Source organism: Gambusia affinis, linkage group LG23, assembly GCF_019740435.1.
Source record: "Gambusia affinis linkage group LG23, SWU_Gaff_1.0, whole genome shotgun sequence".
Taxonomy (NCBI): Eukaryota; Metazoa; Chordata; class Actinopteri; order Cyprinodontiformes; family Poeciliidae; genus Gambusia; species Gambusia affinis.
The window spans coordinates 19,510,109-19,530,924 of NC_057890.1; the positions used below are offsets into that span (position 1 = coordinate 19,510,109).

Genomic DNA, 20,816 nt, shown 5'->3' on the forward strand with positions numbered 1-20,816 from the left:
CAGGTTTTGGAGGATTTTCTGTTTGCTGAGTTTCCGGACAGATTACAGATGAACACTAAATGATGATGATTTGCTCATTGGTCCTGCAGACTCTCTTCCGGCCTGCAGGTGGTGCTGTGGCAGAGAGGGGAAGTGGACAGTAGAGGCTCGCAGGAAGTAGAAAGGTGGACGGGTTTTGCTCCAGCTGCCGCTATCGGCTCATTACTCATCAGATGCTGATTCTGTTTCTGTTGAATATAAACTGAGTGAACTTTTCCTGCAAAGTCCGAGTGCTGATTTCACACCAGCACAGTAGAATTAATCAAACATTTAAAACAAAAGTTTCCATTTTTACTGGGCGGGAATCTTTGAAATGTGAAAATATTTGAATCTACAAACCTGAGTTATTATTTTCGGTTCAGTTTGATTCAGAAAGAATCAAGCTGGGGAAGAACAGTTCTCCAGCTGAACGTCTGTTCAGGTTGAGCTTTGCAGGTTTGTTCAACTGGATCTGATGGAGATGGAATCAGACAGCCAATCAGGAGGAAGAGAACGAATGGTCCAGTTCTAGTTACCATGGCAACAGCGTGCAGGGTTTCTCTGCATGTTTAGCGTCATTGCTGAAGGTTTTTATTACTGCAGCTGTAATCTGTTAAAATTCAGCCCTGAGGATCGAGAACAATTTGGCATAAATCAAAAATAGCTTAATAAAAACTGTTATTCGAAGACGATCCAGGACCTGACGAAACTTATAATTTGACATTTTGTCACAGTTAATTACTATTTAAATGATAAAACCGTAAAGCAAGAGCTGATGAAATTAAAGATAGTATTTCTAACTACAAACTAGGGCTAAACAAAGCAACAACTGGAGTTCCTGGAAATAATCTGAGTTGAATAAATAAACTTTAATAAGTTTAGTCATTTCTGAGTTATCTCTGTTTTCAGAACCGAGGTCCAGTACCAGCAGGAATAGAACTGGTTTGGCCCAGTTGGTTCTGATTTCCTGGAGATGCCTCGCTGCCCCGATCGACCAATCAGAAGGGCTCCTGAAGTAAGCATGGCATTTATTCTGTCAGTCAGAGACGAATCATGAAGCTGTTTTCACAAATATTCATCCTCTACGATTCAACTGAAGAACTGACGAATAAATTAAAGGAGCAACAACCAGTGTGTATTGGCATTTACACTATTTAACAATAAAATAATGTAATAAAAGTATCAATCTTTACAAAGACTAACCCTAGATCACTATACAGCCTCCACCAGGTTTCTGAGGCTCAGGGTCCAAAATGAGGATGAATCAGGATCTCTGTGTGATTTCAACACTGATTTAACCGGGTTTTGAAGGTTTTTAGTTTTGTTTTACCTCGTTTCGGTTTTGTTTTTCAGTTAAATTGTTAGAAATTGTTTTAACTAAGCAAAGATCTGAATATATTTTCTTCTTATTGATGGAGTTTAATATTCAGAAGACTCAGGAAACCCATAATGTGGGAGATAAAGCTGTCAGACATTTCAGAAGCCGTTTCTGTCAATTTCTGTCTCAGAGTAGCTACTTTAACCTATTTCAAAATCAGTTTTAGTTTAGTTTTTCTCTCCTTCATATATAATCGTTCTCCGTTTCTTTCTGCAAGTGGTTTTATTTCTTCTACTTTACAAATGTTTTTATAAATATATGTTTTATTTGAGACTGCAGCTCCTCCAGTTTAACTTCTCAATATTTTACTTAGTTGATCCTCCATGTTTTTATTTTTATTAGCCTGGTTGATCGGTTTCACTTTTAGTTTCTAGTTTTTGTCTTTACCGTAAAAACTATTCCCTTTGCGCTTCTGCAGTTTATGTCCTCCTTGTGTTTTAATTCTGAACTCACATCCTCCAGGTATAAGTTTATAAATTGTCACCCGTTTTTTTTTCCTTTTAACTTTATTTTGGTATGAATTCATCCACGAGGTAATGAGAAGGGCTCAGATTACAGATGGTACCCTCCTTCCTTTATTACGGTAGCCTGTTGGCCCCACCCCGCCTCTGCCTGCTCGCTGATTGGTCAGTCGCGGTCAGCTGACAAAGGAGCAGCGGAAGAGGAGCCGAGAGCAGCAGAGAGGAGGTAAGGAAGTAAACAAAAATAAATGTCGCTTTATTTTCAGGTAAACCCGCGTTTCTGGTTCTGACCCGAATATGGTTCGGTGTGGGAAGATGTTAGCTAACAGTTCCAGTGGTCTGACCCGTTTTCTGAGCTCTGCTTGGCTCGGTTCTGCGCGAGGGCCCGAGGTGCGCGTCCCCGCATCCATAGACGGGCTCGCGGCCGGCGCATGCGCGCTCCCGGCTCAGTCAGCCAGAATTAAACTCAAATCAATTATTTAATCCATCCTTGATTGATCACAATAATACGCGTAGCCGTCATGACGTCACTGCCCGTTGCGTTAAACTCCCTGGACGGGACTTTCCAGGCGGCATGACGTCACGCCGGGCTGTCCGGTACCTTTTGAACCTGCCTTGTCACCATGGCGACAGGCGGAGATCACGTAGCCTGCTCCAGGTTGACGTTGAGCTGATTGAGCTCGCTTCAGTTGTGAGACTTGAAGCTGAGCGTTGTTCTTATTGAGACCCAGAGGAGCCCGGTCCGGTCAGGTCCGGTTCGGTTCACCCTGGGATGGAACATCCTCACCCATTCTGAACCCACCTGCTCTGGATCTGGTTCTTCTGCAGGTCACAGGTCGGTTCTGGTTTTCACACAACAGCAAAACAATAAGTGTGGAAGGTTACGGTGTCTTAAACTAAAATGTCTTCCCTGATGGATAATAAGGCAAAAGTCTAAATCATAAAATCTAAACTTTATTTAAATCGGTGAGGGAAACAGATCAAACATTTGATTTCCTTTGGGATCAATAAAGTATTTCTGAATTTGATTGATCAATCTGGGCTTCTGGAGGTTTTTAGTTCAGGTTAAAAGAAGGAGCCAAGTGTTCCCGACGCCTGGTTTTTTAACTTTATTTATTCCCGAGGAAGCCAATTTTACATAACATTTGGGCTCAACGACACAAAGAGGAGGACCAGTTGACCTCCTGATACAACTCCACTTCACTGTGGGAGTAAAAATAGAATGTAAAGAATTTAAACTGAAATAGTTAGAAATGTAGAAAACAAACTAACAGAAGCATATTGTTATGTAATTATGAGGTGTTTGGTTTCTGTAAATAAAATCAGATCTTTTAGTTTCACCCAACTCTGCCACTGTCTGAGAGTTGAATGTTATTTCCACCCAGTCGCCTAAAGTCAGTTTGTCCTGTGATAACCATCCATCCATTTTCTGTTCACCCTTCGTCCCTAATGGGGTCAGGAGGGTTGCTGGTTCCTCTCCAGCTAACGTTCCGGGCGAGAGGCGGGGTCACAGGGTCACCCTGGACAGGTCGCCAGTCTGTCGCAGGGCAACACAGAGACACACAACCATTCACACACACACCTAGGGAGAATTTAGAGAGACCAGTTAACCTGACAGTCATGTTTTTGGACTGTGGGAGGAAGCTGGAGAACCCGGAGAGAACCCACCATGCACAGGGAGAACATGCAAACTCCATACAGACCCCGGGCCGGGAATCGAACCCAGGACCTTCTTGCTGCGAGGCAGCAGCTCTACCAACTGCACCACTGTGCAGCCCTCCTGTGATAACCATTTTCTTGTAATGTTGTTTCTACTTGCTATTAATAAAATAGTCATCAGATATTTGTTTCTTAGGCAGAATACATGAGCTTGATCTCTAAAGGAATATCCTGTTTGGAAATGTCTTGTAAGGTTCTATTAATCTCTTTCCAGTGATCTTTGATAATTCAGTCTCAGAAGACACCATGGTGGTTTAATTTGGATTTCTGCATTTTCTCCAACAGGTAGGAGGATTTCCATCTTAGTGATGTTTCTGAGCAGGTGTGACTCTTACCAGGTTTCTCCATCCAGATTTCTGCCGCTGTCGTGATTTTTTTGATGCCCCTGGTGTCTCCATGTTGTTGCCCTTTCTTCTTCCTCCTCCTCCTCTCTTTCCCGCCTTGCTTTAACATGAAAGGTCCAATGGTTTTAAGATTTATTAGGTTTTAATAAATAAGTGAAGTAACTGTTCTCTTAATTTTTAAATAAATAAAAATTCCCATTAGGTTTATATTCTTGTTACTTAATTTTCTCTTGAATGTTTCAAGCTCAATTAAGGTTTAGCTGTTTGTTGCTGAGCAGAGAGCAGTGATCATCCAGTGATTCTCATCTGATCCATTTTATCACTCCAATGTCGTTTTCTAATAGATTTTCTCTTACAATGGTTTTCCACACTCTGAGTCGTTTTCGTCCATCTGTTATCTGTATTATTTAAGAAACTGTGTAGATTTGCATCAGCCAGCGCTGCCTTTACAGGATCGGGTGTCGCCTTTGTGTCAGTATTTTTCCATTGAGCATTAGTTTTGGGTGGCACCAGATCATCGGTGTTCTTGCTTGCTGCTAAATAATCATCTCTAAGGGAAGATAACCCCAACCTCCCTTTTCCTCCTCCAGTTGTACAACTTTCACCTGCCAAATATCCCTTGATAACAGTTTGTTCCATCCATAATGGAACAAACTGTTGGTCTGAAATAAACCCAGCAGTCTGGACAGTATGTTCATTTTTATTGAGTCAGTTCTGGAGATAAAACTTAGAGGAGTGACTTTCCATCCTGTTTGATTTTATTTTGTTTGGGAACATGATTGCATTCAAATAGTTTTGACGTGTTTTGGTGGCTAACACCCAGATATTTGAGCTAAAGGTTTCTGTTTTGGATTTCCTGTGGTGGAGTATAATTGTAAGAAACAAACTGAGTTCTGTTAATATTCATTTTGTACCCTGATAATTGACCAAATTGTTTGAATAATTGTAGCAAGAATGGAAGAGAGTAGGTTGGCTATAAATGAATAATATCGTCTGCATAACAAGCACATTTGTTCTTCCCTTCAATATTTATTCCTTTAATATCCTTATGTTGTCTTAGCGTTTGGGCTAACGGTGCTAAGTAAAGCAGCAGTTTCTTGACTCTCGTTCTAAAGTGAATCTGTCAGATGAATGTCCATCAGCTTTAAATTTATTTAAACTCAGAGAAAACTGAATCGAATGCTTTAACGCATCTATACTGATTCTGGTGTCTTCTAGTTGTTCTTTAGTATGTGATCTGTAACATGTAACGTTCTTGTACTGTGTTTGACGTATGAATCCAGTTTGATGGTTAGGAGAGGATTCATCTGGCCATAGAAGTGAAAACTCGTCAATTATAACAGATATCGGTCGGTTTGATCCACAGTCCAGTTTATCTTTATGTATTGCTGAGATTATTGTCCTTCCAACTCGGTGTTGTTGAGCATTTAGGATCCAGTTTAGTGCAGGACCAGAATCAACTCTGAGGAATTCCTTACCAAAAGCTGCTGTAACCGACAGACATGTTTTAATCCACTCGTTGTGTTTTAGTTGTTTCTCTGCGACGTCTAAAGTCATTTTTCATACAACGTAGTTCTAGTTCAGATACTCATCTGCTTGTTCAGGAGTTCCTCCAGAGATTTCTCCACGAGGTTTAATAAAACATTTCATCCAGTTTGTTCTTTAACCTTTTTGTTTTTGGGGTTTCTGATTCTGTGTTTTGTATTTTCTGCTGTTTTCTTGCCAGGAGCCTCAGATATCGATCTGCCTTCATACCATCTCTGTTTAAGAAACAGGAGATTTTCATAGTTTCCTCTTGTAACAGTTATGGGCTAGGCAGCTAACTGCGGCTACAGAAGCAGCATCAGAAGAGTGTTCTTTTAGGAGCCCGAGGTGTGGAGAAAACAGGAGGCAGTGTTTTTAGTTTTGGTGAATATATATTAAGTGATTTGAATAAAACAACAATTACAACAACACAATGAGACAAGACAATTGACCCAGAATAAATTAATTGCAAAATCATTAAGTTCAGAGTTCTTTTCCTTAGCTCGCCATCTTCAAATCCTGATGAGGATCTGATCCAACCGGAAAAAAAAACCCGACCTTATCAAGAGAGTGGGCACGCCCAGCCACAATCAGCTGTGCCAGAACCCCGGCGACATCCAGGTAACACCGCCAATAATTCAGGCAATCAAATCAGTGGGCTTAAAGATTTTGATGACTCCGTGAAGAAGACGCCAACAACAAGCCACAGCCACAGTGGAAACAGGTGAGGATCTTTAAACTGCGCGCTGGAGGCGTGGCTTTAAATAAGCTAGCGGAGTTTGGGGCAAACAGGAAGTGGGCCCGCAAAAATAAAAGTCCATTACTAATTGCAGGTTACAGGTTCCCCCCCTAAACTCATGTGCGGCCTCGTACATGCAACCGGCTGGTGACACACCACACTGTCACATGATGTAGAGGTCACAGAGGTTTCATCCAGTTCCAGAGCAGATGTAAAGACTGTACTGAGTCCTTGAAACAGGGTTTGGATGCTCTGCAGAAGTGGATGCCCAAGTGTTGAATACTGCAGACGAGTTGGTGGGTGACGTGTTCTGGTAGAGCGTCTGACAGGTGGTTCAGGATCTGGGCTGGAGAGTTTTACAGCAGAAGAATCACTTAACATGCTGGATTGTCCTGGATAGGATGCAGATTCTGGGTGAGGAGAGACAGGTCCTGATTGAGAGGAGGAGTTGTCCCCAAGAGGCTCTGAGTCAGCAGAATCTGTTTCATCTTCAGCCGTTCGTTCCAGGTCGAGTTCAGCACTAGGTTCAGGTCCAGACTCCCCTTCCGTTTCCTCACCAACCTTCTCTTCTAAAGAGCTCTGGGGATGCTGGCCAGGCAAATCCACAGGTATAGGAGCGATGGTAGATGCAGGAGCAGGTAAGTCAACCTCAGTTGTAACTCTGGTGACATAGGAGCTGGAGTAATCAGATAAATCAGGTAAGAACAGTTCTTCATTTTCAGGGTCTAAAAGATCTACATTTTCTGAAGTCACGGGTGCAATCGCTGTTTTCTTCCTCTGTTCTGGTTTAGAAGCTGGGGACAGGTAGCCACAAGGCAACAGCAGGTCACGGTGGAGAGTCCTGATGGGACGATCTTTGCCTTCTGGTTTAACGGTGTATACTGGAAGAGTGCCGGCTTTCTTCTGAATAATATACACGTCTGATTCCCACCGGTCTGCGAGCTTGTGCTTGCCTCGTAGTTTGATCGCTTTCTAACCAGAACTCTATCTCCAACTGAGAGTTCTGCAGCTGTGACTTGCTTGTCAAATCTGAGTTTGTTCTTCCACATGACTTTCTCAGAGTTTTCAGTTGCAATTTTATAACTTTCTTTGAGGTGTGACTTGAGCTTTTCAACATACTGTGAATGAGATGTAGATGGTTGTTCAGACACAGGCAATCCAAAAGCTAAGTCAACAGGAAGGCGGGGTTGCCGACCAAACATCAGTTCATATGGGGAGTATCCAGTGACATCATTTCGGGTACAGTTGTAAGCGTGTACCAATGGCTTCACAAAATCTTTCCAGTGAGTTTTATCTTCTTCTTGCAGAGTACCCAACATGTTTAAAAGGGTTCGGTTGAATCGCTCCACAGGATTTCCACGGGGATGATAAGGTGTGGTCCTAATCTTTTTGATTCCTGTGATCTGACAGAGCTCTTTGATTGTGTGTGATTCAAAATCAGTCCCTTGGTCACTATGGAGACGCTCTGGCATTCCATAATGGACAAGAAAATTCTCCCATAACACTTTTGCTACAGTTTTAGCTCTTTGGTTTGGGGTTGGCACTGCAACAGCATATTTTGTGAAATGATCGGTTATCACTAGAATATTTTTTGTGTTGCTCCGGTCTGGTTCTATTGAAAGAAAGTCCATGCAGACAAGTTCGAGTGGTCTTGAAGTTTTAATATTAACAAGTGGTGCAGCTTTCTCAGGTTGTGCTTTTCTTCGAATGCATCTTTCACAGTTCTTGAGTTTGCTACAGACATCACTTGCCATTCGTGGCCAGAAGAACCTTGATCTGATGAGGTCCAGAGTTCTTTCTGTGCCCAAATGGCCCATCTGGTCATGCAGCTGGTTAAGGACCTCAGCCCGCCATTCCTCTGGAAGTACAAGTTGGTAAGTAAGCTCACCTCCAATATTCCTTCTCCTGACGAGAACATTATTATGGAGCTCCAAGCGTGTAAGCTCTCGCAGAAGTAGTGGCAGATCGGGGAGCTGTTCCCTCAGAAATGGCGGTGGGTTTTCCCCTCGTTCCATTTGAGCGATGATGTGCTGAATGACTGGATCGGCTCTTTGTTTATCAGCAATTTCACCTTCAGAGAAAGATGGCACAACAAGTGAAGAGAACTGTACATCATTAACAAAACTGTCTGGTAAACTGTCAGTGTTAATGGAGAGAGTTTGCACAAGAGCAACAACCTGGTCCAGGTTGGGTGAGCTGTACACCAGTTGTCTGTCACATATTGCTTGGACTGAGTGCTGGTCAATGGAAATACAGGATGGATGTTCCAGATGTTGTTCAGTAAACTTCAATATTCTTTCTTTCTCCTTAACGGATAAAGGATCAGCCACCTGTTCAGCATGAGGTCGAGAGACAGACCATCAGCATCTGCATTTAACCTGCCAGCCCGATAAATGATCTTAAAAGTAAAAGTTGAAAGAGCAGAAGCCATCTATAGCTTGTAGCATCCAATTTAGCAGAAGTTAGCAGATATGTCAATGGGTTGCTATCGGTAACCACAGTGAAATCAGATCCATACAGGTAGTCATAGAATTTTTCCGTCACTGCCCATTTGAGGGCTAAAACTCAAGTTTATGGGCAGGATATCGACTTTCACTGCGGGACAGACCTCTGCTAGCATATGCAATCACCCTGTTCCGCCCATCATGTTCTTGGTACAAGACTGCACCAAGGCCAGTAGAGCTAGCATCTGTGTGTAATATGTAGGGTTTACCTGGGTCTGCAAATGCAAGAACTGGTGCTGTACTAAGCTTCTGGATTACTTCTTCAAAGGCCTGCTGGCAAGCAGTTGTCCAACGAGAAGCAAATGGTTCTTTGGGGTCAAGGTAATGTTGCGACTTCATCTGTTTTGAATTTTTCCGACAGGGTGGATATCCAGCTGTTAACTCGTTGAGAGGTTTGACCACTGATGAGAACCCTTCCACAAACCGGCGATAATACCCTGCGAAACCAAGGAATGATCTGAGCTCCTTTAAATTCTGAGGAACTGGCCAAGATGTTAATGTGGAAATCTTGTCTGGATCCGTCTCCACTCCTTTCCTTGAAACTACATGTCCAAGGTAGCGAACAGATGTCTGAAAGAAAACACACTTTTCAACTGACAGCTTCAATCCAAATTCTCTCAAGCGTTGAAGAACTTTCTTCAACCGGAATTCGTGCTCCTCTAGAGTTGGTGCAAACACTATTAAATCGTCAATGAAAACAAGCACTTCTTTTAAATTCATGTCTCCCATGCACCGCTCCATGAGGCGTTGAAAGGTGCTAGGAGCATTGGTTACACCTTGAGGCATGCGGTTAAATTCATAAAATCCAAGTGGACAGACAAATGCAGTTTTATTTTTGTCTGATTCATTCATCTCAATTTGGTAGTAACCAGATTTTAAATCCAAAGTGGAGAACCATGTTGAGCCAGACAGTGCTGAAAATGTGTCCTCCAGTTTTGGCAAAGCATATGCATCCCTGATGGTCTGTGCATTCAACTTCCTGTAATCAATACAGAGCCGCACAGCACCATTTTTCTTCCGCACTACAACTATGGGGGAAGCAAAAGGTGAGTTGGATTCACGATAACACCAGACTGCAACAGTTCTTGAATGTGTTTACGTACAGCATCCACATCTAGGGGGTGAATGGGTCTTGGTCGCTGTTTAAAAGCAGTGGGATCCGACAGCTTGATCTCATGCTTGACCTTATCTGTACGACCAAAATCAAGATCATGCTTTGAAAAAACATCTGACATACTGTCGAGCATGATTGTTATACGTTGCTTCCATTCAGTTGAGAGCGGAGAGTCTCCAAAATTGTAGTTCAACTTAGTTGGATTTAGCTCTGAACTATGGGAAGGTTGATGCACACTCTGTTCTTTATAAAGTATGGTTTGGATTGTACTGACTTCAGCGATGGCGGCTCTAGCTGGAATCACAATGTCATGGTCAGATTCATTAGTGATCACCACTGGCAGAGAAGCAGGCTGTACAGGAGGTAGATCAAAAAGGCTTGATTTTACCATTAAACCACCAGGTAGAGAAAAGGAGGTTGGATGCTGAATAATTACTTCTTTTTCACCTTGCAGTAATGGGCATATAAGAAGAGCATCCAACACAGCAGTTCTCTGAGCAGGAACAACCTGGGGGATAGATGACTGCATTTTTAGAATGCCATGATAGTCATCAGTTGTTAGTTTGTGCCTTATCTCCAAAATTTTATGCACTGCTCTATATCCAAAAGGCACAGGATGGAACTCAGACTGTGACTGACAGCACTGGTTATACACAACATCCAAAGTGTTGGTGCCAATCAGAACAGGGGGTTGGGATGATCGCAGGTCTGGAACAACCAAGGCCAAGGTGTTTATGTCCATCTCTTCTCCTGTGAACTCAGAGGGAAATGTCAAACAGAGTTCCACATATCCAATATAAGGCACCCTCTGACCATTTGCACCTTCTACCTCCAAAAGATCATTTATGGGTTTTATTTTATGATCCGATAGATGGGTGTTATAGAAGGAATGTGAAATTGTGGTGACTTGGGAACCTGTGTCTAAGAGGCAATGAAAATTGATCCCTTTAATCTTCACCTCGCCAGTACTCCTTGTGCCCACTAACCCTTTAGGTAATGGAAAATAAGAAGATGAGTCTTGAATGGGGGGACATTCATTGGTTGCAGCTCCCACTTGTCCCTCAGTAAGAACTGCTTCTAGTTTGATGATTTACTTTTCTCCCAGGACTGCTGTTTGTGTTTAAGCTGGCGACGTTTTTCTTCAACCAAGCTGGAATTTGGCTGACTGGAACAGTTGGGAGCAATGTGACCATCCTGTCCACACTTAAAGCAGAACCAGGGCTTTGGCCTACTACTAGTTTGGCCAGATTTTAGTTTCTGTTTTTTCAGCTGATTTTCTGGTTTAACAGAATTAGAGTCCTTAGACAGCAAAGCTGACATTTGACTCTGCAGCTTCAGCATTTGCTTTCTCAAGTCTTCAATAGCACCCGAGTCTGATGGATGGCCACATGAACATGCACTAGTAGTGTGAGCTTGTACATTGACACGATGCTTGACTGATGGAATATGTTTTTTCATTAACATCTCTTTTGCCAACTGCCTATCTTCTTCTGTTCTAAGTGTTAATAAAAGCTCAGAGAAAGGAGGTGGTTGATCTTTTTTCTTTTCTAGTCGCAGTTTGTTTATCATACTATTATCCCAGCAACCTCTACAAAATTGTTTTAACAAATATTTGTCCATTTCAGTGGCTGGAATCCCACCACGCTTCACCACTGTGCTGAGAGCCAATTGGAGTCTCTGCAGATAAGAAGAAGGTCGTTCTCCATGGTCCTGAAGTGTGTTTAAAAATTTTGCAAACAATTCTTCTCCATCCTCAACAGTAGCATATGCAGAATCGAGTACCTGCAAAAATGTGGCAGGCAGGGCATCAGGCCCCAAACCCTTCACTAGGTCAGCAGCTGGAGGGAGTAAACCTTCCAAAATGCGCCTTGTAACATGTAAGGGTGCAAGACTTGGATCTGCATTTAAAAGTTCTATTTGAGACCTCCAGGATTCATAATCTGCCTCATGCTGAGGTTTTGGAAGTCTTCCTGAAAAGGTACGTAGTCTGAATGAAGACAGAGGTTGAAGATTTACATCATCTCTGCGCACAATGTGTTCCACAACAACCCTTTGGACCTCAGAAGGATTCAGATCATTCCCCGAAAGGAAAATTCTCGGCCCCACATTTGTAGTTGGATTCGGTTGAGTTTGTGGTCCTTGCTGGTAGGTGGTGGACTGATCTGATTGGTTTAAGGGAAGAGTAGGTGGCGGAGTCTGACTAGACTCTCTTTCAGTGGTAAGTACTTCAACAATATTCTCCTCATCATCATCATTCCCTTCATCTTTATCAGGCTCCCCTCCAATAGCTGCTATTCCTAAATGAGCACTTATTTGTTCAAAAACTCCTTTCAAAACATCATCAAATGATTGTCCACTCTGCTGGGAAATACGTTTCAGTTCATGAAGGTAATCGGGAGGTAAGGTTGTGTCCACTGTGGCTGTGGCAGGGCACTCTCTTGAAAGTAATTTAACAACAAATATAACATCTTCTGTAACCTGAGATGGATAAACGTATGGCAAAAGCGATTTTAGCTTTTCCAAATCTGCAGAATTACTGAATTCAACGGCCAGGTTTTTATAAAATGGATTCTCACGTGCAGTAACAGTAAAAACCTTAATTCCACCATAACCACGTAAATAATTGATGATCTCATCATCTGCTTGAGTGTTCGTTACACCACTAATGATGACAGAATTTGCAACATTGATACCAATTTGGTCAAAGAAATCCATATTTCAATACAAACCACAAAACACATCCACCAAAACATTCACAGTATCAGGCTCCTGGCTAGCTCGCCAACAATGTAACAGTTATGGGCTAGGCAGCTAACTGCGGCTACAGAAGCAGCATCAGAAGAGTGTTCTTTTAGGAGCCCGAGGTGTGGAGAAAACAGGAGGCAGTGTTTTTAGTTTTGGTGAATATATATTAAGTGATTTGAATAAAACAACAATTACAACAACACAATGAGACAAGACAATTGACCCAGAATAAATTAATTGCAAAATCATTAAGTTCAGAGTTCTTTTCCTTAGCTCGCCATCTTCAAATCCTGATGAGGATCTGATCCAACCGGAAAAAAAACCCCGACCTTATCAAGAGAGTGGGCACGCCCAGCCACAATCAGCTGTGCCAGAACCCCGGCGACATCCAGGTAACAACGCCAATAATTCAGGCAATCAAATCAGTGGGCTTAAAGATTTTGATGACTCCGTGAGGAAGACGCCAACAACAAGCCACAGCCACAGTGGAAACAGGTGAGGATCTTTAAACTGCGCGCTGGAGGCGTGGCTTTAAATAAGCTAGCGGAGTTTGGGGCAAACAGGAAGTGGGCCCGCAAAAATAAAAGTCCATTACTAATTGCAGGTTACACTCTGTTACCATATCATTTATTTTGTTTCTGATTCTTTTTAAATCTTCCACTATATCTGGTTTACGGTTTTGTTTGTGTTTTTGTTCTAGATCTTCCAATTTTTGATGCACTTCCTCTGATCTTTTAATTCTTAATTTTTTTTAATATGAATACTTTGCTATAATTTCTGCCCTCGCTGTAAGATTGTCTCGAAGCTTTGGAGGAGATACTTCTCCATCGTCATTAAAATCTAAAAAAATAGCTGATTTCTCTCCATATTTGCTGTTTGAACCACAAGTTATTACGCAAACCTGAATTCAGTTTCAATATATTATTTGTTTTCTGTAAGCCAAAGTTGTTAAACATACAGGTGACCGGTCGCTCACATCTGTCCATCCCGTCTCTATCTTTTGTAAATGTCAAACAATAATCAATTCTTGTGTATAAATAAACGTTTGGCTGTTGAACTGGACCGTTCAAAGTCACTACCAAGCATCTTACTTAGCAGCTCCACAAACGTTGCCAAGAGAAAACGAACTTTTATCTCGTCTTTTTTCTCTCCTCTGACCCTGAAGGACAAGTCCTTCTTTGCGACGTTGTTTTGATAACTTTCCTTCCACCGCAGCGTTGGAGGTTTGGGTGCTCAGTTTGCTTATGCCTTGGGTCGGCCCTGAACCAGGCTCACCACCAGAACCGCCTCATGGAGCGGTCGTTGCTGTCTGGTAGACCTGGTTAATATTCTGGCCCACTTCTGGACTGGTTCTGGTCAGGCTCTGGAGCAGTGACTGGTTCTGACCGGTTCTGACCCATTCAGTCCATGCCTGCACAGATACAGCGGTGTGGACCCGGTCCGGTCTTGTTTTATGTGTCCAGTTCTTCTGGTTCTGTGCATGTGACTATTTGGGTCGGAACCAGCCCTTCCTGATCCGCCTCCTGCCTCTCCAGGATCCGCCGGCCGTCAGAATGCAGAGCACCGCCAACTACCTGTGGCTGATCTCCGACCTCCTGGGTCAGGGCGCCACGGCCAACGTCTACCGAGGACGACACAAGGTACGGCCGACCGCGGGTCAGAGCCGGTTCTGATGCAGCAGAACCCAGCCAGGCGGTAACAGCGGTGTCTCTGTGCAGAAAACTGGCGACCTGTACGCCGTCAAGGTGTTCAACAACCTGAGCTTCCTGCGGCCGCTCGACGTCCAGATGAGAGAGTTTGAGGTTCTGAAGAAGCTGAACCACAAGAACATCGTGAAGCTGTTTGCCGTGGAAGAAGAGGTGGGTCCGTTTCTGATGAGGGCTGAGGTCCAGATGTAGAATTGTCTTTGACCCGGTTCTGCTGGCAGACCAACACCCGGCACAAGGTCCTGGTGATGGAGTACTGCCCCTGCGGCAGCCTCTACACCGTCCTGGAGGAGTCCACCAACGCCTACGGCCTCCCGGAGGACGAGTTCCTCATCGTCCTCCACGACGTCGGTAAGGTCAGGACCCGGACCGGCACCGCCGGGTACCGCCTCACCTGACGGTCTGCTGTGTCCCCCAGTGGCAGGCATGAACCACCTGAGGGAGTACGGCATCGTTCACCGCGACATCAAGCCGGGAAACATCATGAGGGTGATCGGAGAGGACGGGCGCTCCGTTTACAAGCTGACGGACTTCGGTGCCGCCCGCGAGCTGGAAGACGACGAGCAGTTCCAGTCTCTGTACGGCACCGAAGAGTACCTGGTGAGACACACACCTGGGGAGAGAACTGTCTGTCGCAGCCTGTACCTAACCTGTCGCAGTGAGTAGCTAATCTGTAGCTAACCGGGTTGCGTGTCTGCAGCACCCGGACATGTACGAGCGCGCCGTCCTGCGGAAGGACCACCAGAAGAAGTACGGCGCCACGGTGGACCTGTGGAGCATCGGCGTGACGTTCTACCACGCCGCCACCGGCAGCCTGCCTTTCCGACCGTTCGAAGGACCACGCAGGAACAAGGAAGTGATGTAAGAGCAGGTTTCCACAGCAACCAATCCTAGGAGGTCACAGGTCAGCTGATCCCGCCCTCTCCTTCTCAGGTATAAGATCATCACAGAGAAACCGTCAGGAACCATTTCTGGTCACCAGAAGAGCGAGAACGGGAAGATTGAGTGGAGCACCGAGATGCCGGTGTCCTGCAGCCTGTCCAAGTATGGGTCACTCAGATTATTGATCCGGATCAATAATCTGATCCAGATCAGATTTTCAAACACAGCTAGAACAGCTGCAGAAGTCTGTGTGGTCTAGTTAAAGTTCCGTGTCCGTACAACAAGGATCAGCTGATCCAGAGATGGGTTGTAAAGATTAGGATCACATGTAGCTGCTAGTTGGTGCTGCCCCCCTCAGGTCAGGTTGACCCTGTTCTGGCCCTCCAGGGGCCTCCAGAGCCTGCTGACCCCGGTTCTGGCCAACATCCTGGAGGCGGATCAGGAGAAGTGTTGGGGTTTCGACCAGTTCTTCGCTGAGACCAACGACATCCTGCACCGCGCCGTGGTCTACGTCTTCAGTCTGCAGCAGGCCACGCTGCACCACGTCTACATCCACGAGTACAACACGTGAGTCCAGTTCCGGTTCTGGTCCGGGGTCCAGGCTCCGCTCCTGCTCCGCTGCCCTGACCCTTCCTCCCACCTCCACAGGGTGGCGCTGTTCCAGGACCTGCTGTGCCGCAAGACCAGCATCCCACTGCACAACCAGGAGCTTCTGTACGAGGGCCGGCGCCTCGTCCTGGAACCCAACCGCCAGGCCAAGACGTTCCCCAAGACCTCCAGGGACAACCCGATCATGGTGGTGAGCCGTGAGGTCGTCGCCACCGTCGGCCTGATCTTCGAAGACCGTAAGACCTTTTCCTGACCTCCGTCTGACCTTCACACTGACCTGCATGCTTCATCAGCAGCTTTGTCTCCACAGCGAGTCCACCAAAGGTTCAGCCGCGCTACGACCTGGACCTGGACGCCAGCTACGCTAAGGTATGGCTAGCTATGCTAAAGTACAGCTAGCTACGCTAAGGTATGGCTACCTATGCTAAAGTATAGCTAGCTATGCTAAGGTATGGCTAGCTACGCTAAAGTACAGCTAGCTATTCTAAGATACAACTAGCTATGCTAAGGTACAGCGAGCTACGCTAAGGTATGCTGGAATAAGTTACGGCTAGAATAAATTTTAGGAGAGCCGGCCCTTTAAGAACATTCAAGATGTTCTTAAACAAAATGAAAATGTGTCTGACCGCTCTGACCCAAAAGGAAATAGTTCACTTACATTGACTCACCTTTGACCTCTCTGACTCCTGCTGTTGTCCTGCAGACTTTTGCTGGAGATGTGGGCCACCTGTGGAAAACCTCAGAGTCTCTGCTGGTTTATCAGGAGCTGGTGAGGAAAGGAGTCAGAGGACTGATGTGAGTATGACTCCTACGGTGGCCTGGAAGGCCCACGCTGCAGCGTGTTGTCTAACTTGCCTGTTGATCCTCACAGAGAGCTGATGAAGGAAGACTACAATGAAATTCTGCACAAGAAGTCTGAGGTTTTCCGCCTGTGCAGCATCTGCACGCAGCAGCTGGAGAAGGCAGAGCACCTGTGGGTCTGACCCGCTGTAACTAGAACCAGAACCAGCAGGTCCAGCTCTGTGACTAACTGGAGGCATGTTCTGCTGCAGGTTGGAGGTTCTGATGCAGGCCAACATACTGAACTCGGAGTACGAAGACATGGCAGACATGCACAAGAAGGCCCTCAGGGTGAGTCCTCTGGCTTCCTGGCTAAATATTTAACTTATTAACGCGACTAAATATGTAGATTAGCCAGGAAACCTGGTGTGGGAAGAGAAGCGTTTAGTGGTTTCCAGCAGCAGTTTCATGCATCAAACCTTTAAGGGAAAAATGTGATTAAAATGTGTGAATTAGTTTAGCGCTGAATGTTCTGGACTGGTTTGTAAACCAGTCATTTATTTCATAAATACGGACAGTTTGCACCAAGAACGCAGTTTTCTGAACTGTTTGATTAATGAAATCTGAAAAATCTTTGACTGGAACACATAGTTAAACCTCTGGGTTCTGATTGGGCCGTTCGGTTCTGTGTAGGCTGTCGGGGTTCTGGTTCTGATTGGGAATGTCTCTGCAGATCTCGACTTCTCTGGAACCCATCGAGAGAACAACGCAGGACATCAAGAGCAAGTTCCTGCCTGGAGCACTTCTGACCGACAGCTGGACCCAGCAGGTCGGGACGTACCCTGAGGACAGGAAGTAAGGACTGGGAGGGACTGGGAGGAGACTGGGAGGGACTGGAAGGGACTGGGAGGGACTGGGAGGAGACTAGGAGGGACTGGAAGGGACTGGGAGGGACTGGGAGGAGACTAGGAGGGACTGGGAGGGACTGGAAGGGACTGGGAGGGACTGGAAGGGACTGGGAGGAGACTGGGAGGGACTGGATGGGACTGGGAGGGACTGGGAGGGACTGGGAGGGACTGGGAGGAGACTAGGAGGGACTGGGTGGGACTGGGAGGGACTGGAAGGGACTGGGAGGGACTGGGAGGAGACTAGGAGGGACTGGGAGGAGACTAGGAGGGACTGGGAGGAGACTAGGAGGGACTGGGAGGGACTGGGAGGAGACTAGGAGGGACTGGGAGGAGACTGGGAGGGACTGGGAGGAGACTGGGAGGGACTGGGAGGAGACTAGGAGGGACTGGGAGGAGACTGGGAGGGACTGGGAGGAGACTGGGAGGGACTGGAAGGGACTGGGAGGGACTGGGAGGAGACTAGGAGGGACTGGGAGGAGACTAGGAGGGACTGGGAGGAGACTGGAAGGGACTGGGAGGGACTGGGAGGGACTGGGAGGGACTGGAAGGGACTGGAAGGGACTGGGAGGGACTGGAAGGGACTGGGAGGAGACTGGGAGGGACTGGGAGGAGACTAGGAGGGAGGGACTGGGAGGAGACTAGGAGGGACTGGGAGGAGACTAGGAGGGACTGGGAGGGACTGGGAGGAGACTAGGAGGAGACTGGGAGGAGACTAGGAGGGACTGGGAGGGGACTGGGAGGAGACTGGGAGGGACTGGGAGGAGACTAGGAGGAGACTGGAAGGGACTGGGAGGAGACTAGGAGGGACTGGGAGGGGACTGGGAGGGGACTAGGAGGGACTGGGAGGAGACTAGGAGGAGACTGGAAGGGACTGGGAGGAGACTACGAGGGACTGGGAGGGGACTAGGAGGGACTGGATGGAGACTGGGAGGGATGGGGAGGGACTGGGAGGGGACTGGGAGGAGACTGGAAGGGACTGGGAGGAGACTAGGAGGGACTGGGAGGGGACTAGGAGGAGACTGGAAGGGACTGGGAGGAGACTAGGAGGGACTGGGGTTTTTAATGAAGCCGTTGTGTTTCTTTCTGCAGTGTTGAGAAAATCAAGGTCCTGCTGGACTCCATCACTGCCATCTACCAGCAGTTCAAGAAGGACAAAGCAGAACGGCGTAAGACCCGCTTCCCTCCACAGCAGGACGGGACAACCTGGAGGTCACCACTGACCTCTGACCTCCTCTGTGTTTTCAGGTCTTCCATACAATGAAGAGCAGATCCACAAGTTTGATAAGTAAGTAATGAAACATCACTGGTTCTGTTCTGACCTGGCCCGAATTGGCCCGGTTCTACAGAACAACCAGAGAAAATGACAGAGTATTAAATATTAATTTGACCTGTATTTAATGTGATGAGTGGGTCTGGTTCTGACTGGGTGTGGTTCTGGCCCGGTTCCTCCCCCAGGCAGAAGTTGGTGATCCATGCTGGCAAAGCTCGCTCTCTGTTCACCGACGATTGCGCCATGAAGTACCGACTCTTCATATCCAAGAGCGAGGAGTGGATGAGGTACGGTCCTAGTCCCCTGGTCCCGGTCCCGGTTCCGGTCCGGTGACCCGGTTCTCCCTCTGCTTGCAGGAAGGTCCACCATGTTCGGAAGCAGCTGCTCGGTTTGTCCGGTCAGCTGATCAGCGTGGAGAAGGAGGTGACCGTGCTCCTGGACCGGGCCATCAAGGTGAACTCTGACCCGGAACCGTCCCGCCTCCTTGGCCTCTGGTTGCCATGGTAACCTGAGGCTGAGACGCCGCCTCTCCCTCTGGTTGCCATGGTAACCAGCTGAGCCTGTGTTGGTTGCAGCTGCAGGAACAGCTTCCCCAGAAGGTTCTGGTTCTGGTTCCGAACATGATGAAGGCCCAGCCGTACCTCAGCCCCAACACGCTGGTGGAGATGACGCTGGGGTAAGCCCGTCGGACCGCCGACCCGCTCCAGATCTGGGTCGGTCCGGTAACCTGCTGCTGTTCTTCTTCCTCAGGATGAAGAAGCTGAAGGAGGAGATGGAGGGAGTCATCAAGGAGCTGGCGGAGAACAACCACTTCCTGGATAGGTCCGTTTCTCCCAGTGTTACTGGTTCTGTTTGGGTCAGACCGGGATCAGAACCAGACCTCTGAATTCCACCCTGTGCTCAGGTTCTGGTTGTTTCTGATCCGTGTGTGGGCCGGGTTAACCTGAGTTCTGGTTCTCCTGCAGGTTTGGGACTCTGACCCTGGACGGAGGGCTGAGAGGCTGACCCGGTCCGCGGCGCCGTGTACATACACTCTGTAAATACTGTCTGACTCTGAGGGGTCCCCTGCCCCGCCCTGCTGGGGAACCATACATCAGAACCGCTCTGTTGGACCCAGAACCTTCCATCGCGTTAATGACTCCATTTCTCCAAAACCCAGAGCCGGGCCAGAACTTCCAGCAGAACCTCCTGTTGCACATCGAAGGCCGGATCTTTAGCTGAATTTTTGTTCAAAAATAAGACGGAACAACGTTTGAGTCGTGGTGTTTTCCTTTAAATGCTGTCTAACAAATCACATCAGTATAATCTGCATCACAGCATTATGCTGCCATAACCTGATGGGATTATAAACTGCTCCTGCAGCTCAGAGTTGGGATTACTGGAGGATATTACTCATCTAGTTTTTATTATATCTATTTTATTTTTAATGTTCTAAATATGTTGACAGTGTTTCATTGTCACAGTGACAGCAGACAAACTGAAACTCAGACAAACAGCAGCAGTCTGGTTCAGGATTAATAATCCAGCTGATATGTCGATATGTTTGCATATCCGCCATATGTTCTGTATATTCATGAAGGCAAAAACGTGAAATTAAACAGCAATAATTGGGATATTTAGCCTGACAAGAGAAAAATAAACATTTTGATCATTATTCATTCATTTACAAATGTCACTGTTTCAAGCTAAATATAGAAATTGGAGCTAAATATTTAGATAACTACTATTTATAAGATTTAACTCTGAGTATTTAGCATCGTTACCTGATAGCTGGGTAAACATCTTGTTTATTTGGCGCAGTGCTAGCTCAATATCTACAAACTTTGCTAGTTCAGTACTAAATATTTAGCTAATATGTTCATTTCCTTGCCTTTAGGCGGAAGTGGACGATCAAAATAAACATTGGACATTGAGTAGTTAAATATAAACTGCTGGTGAGATAGAAATGCGTCGCTGTAGCCGTGTTGCTTTTAAAACCACTCGACTTTTGTTCGACTTTTCTGGAGAAGAAACGACCATAAACAGGTAACATAAAGCGATTAGAAGAGTCAACTTCCGTTTATCTGCCAGTGAATTAGCATATCGGCTAAATATTTAGCTAGGGGCAAAATTTGT

The 20,816-nt window shown here is 46.1% G+C and overlaps 1 protein-coding gene across 3 annotated transcripts; it reads left to right on the top strand.

The window, feature by feature from the left end:
- Positions 1-2,001: 2,001 nt before the first annotated feature.
- On the top strand, positions 2,002-20,355 carry tbk1 (TANK-binding kinase 1). Of its 3 annotated transcripts, XM_044109008.1 has the most exons (22): positions 2,488-2,692; positions 3,791-3,861; positions 14,082-14,186; positions 14,265-14,405; positions 14,474-14,603; positions 14,671-14,852; positions 14,953-15,113; positions 15,186-15,296; positions 15,522-15,701; positions 15,783-15,979; positions 16,054-16,112; positions 16,447-16,538; positions 16,615-16,716; positions 16,796-16,874; positions 17,257-17,378; positions 18,521-18,597; positions 18,677-18,716; positions 18,887-18,988; positions 19,058-19,154; positions 19,277-19,377; positions 19,452-19,523; positions 19,667-20,355. In XM_044109008.1, the coding sequence occupies exons 3-22, from the start codon at positions 14,100-14,102 to the stop codon at positions 19,704-19,706; spliced, it is 2,172 nt and encodes a 723-aa protein (XP_043964943.1). In that variant the 5' UTR covers positions 2,488-2,692; positions 3,791-3,861; positions 14,082-14,099; the 3' UTR covers positions 19,707-20,355. The 3 variants fall into 3 exon arrangements, with proteins under 3 accessions (XP_043964941.1, XP_043964943.1, XP_043964942.1); XM_044109006.1 differs by lacking the exons at positions 2,488-2,692; positions 3,791-3,861 and adding an exon at positions 2,002-2,083; XM_044109007.1 differs by lacking the exon at positions 3,791-3,861.
- The last annotated feature ends 461 nt before the right edge of the window (positions 20,356-20,816 follow it).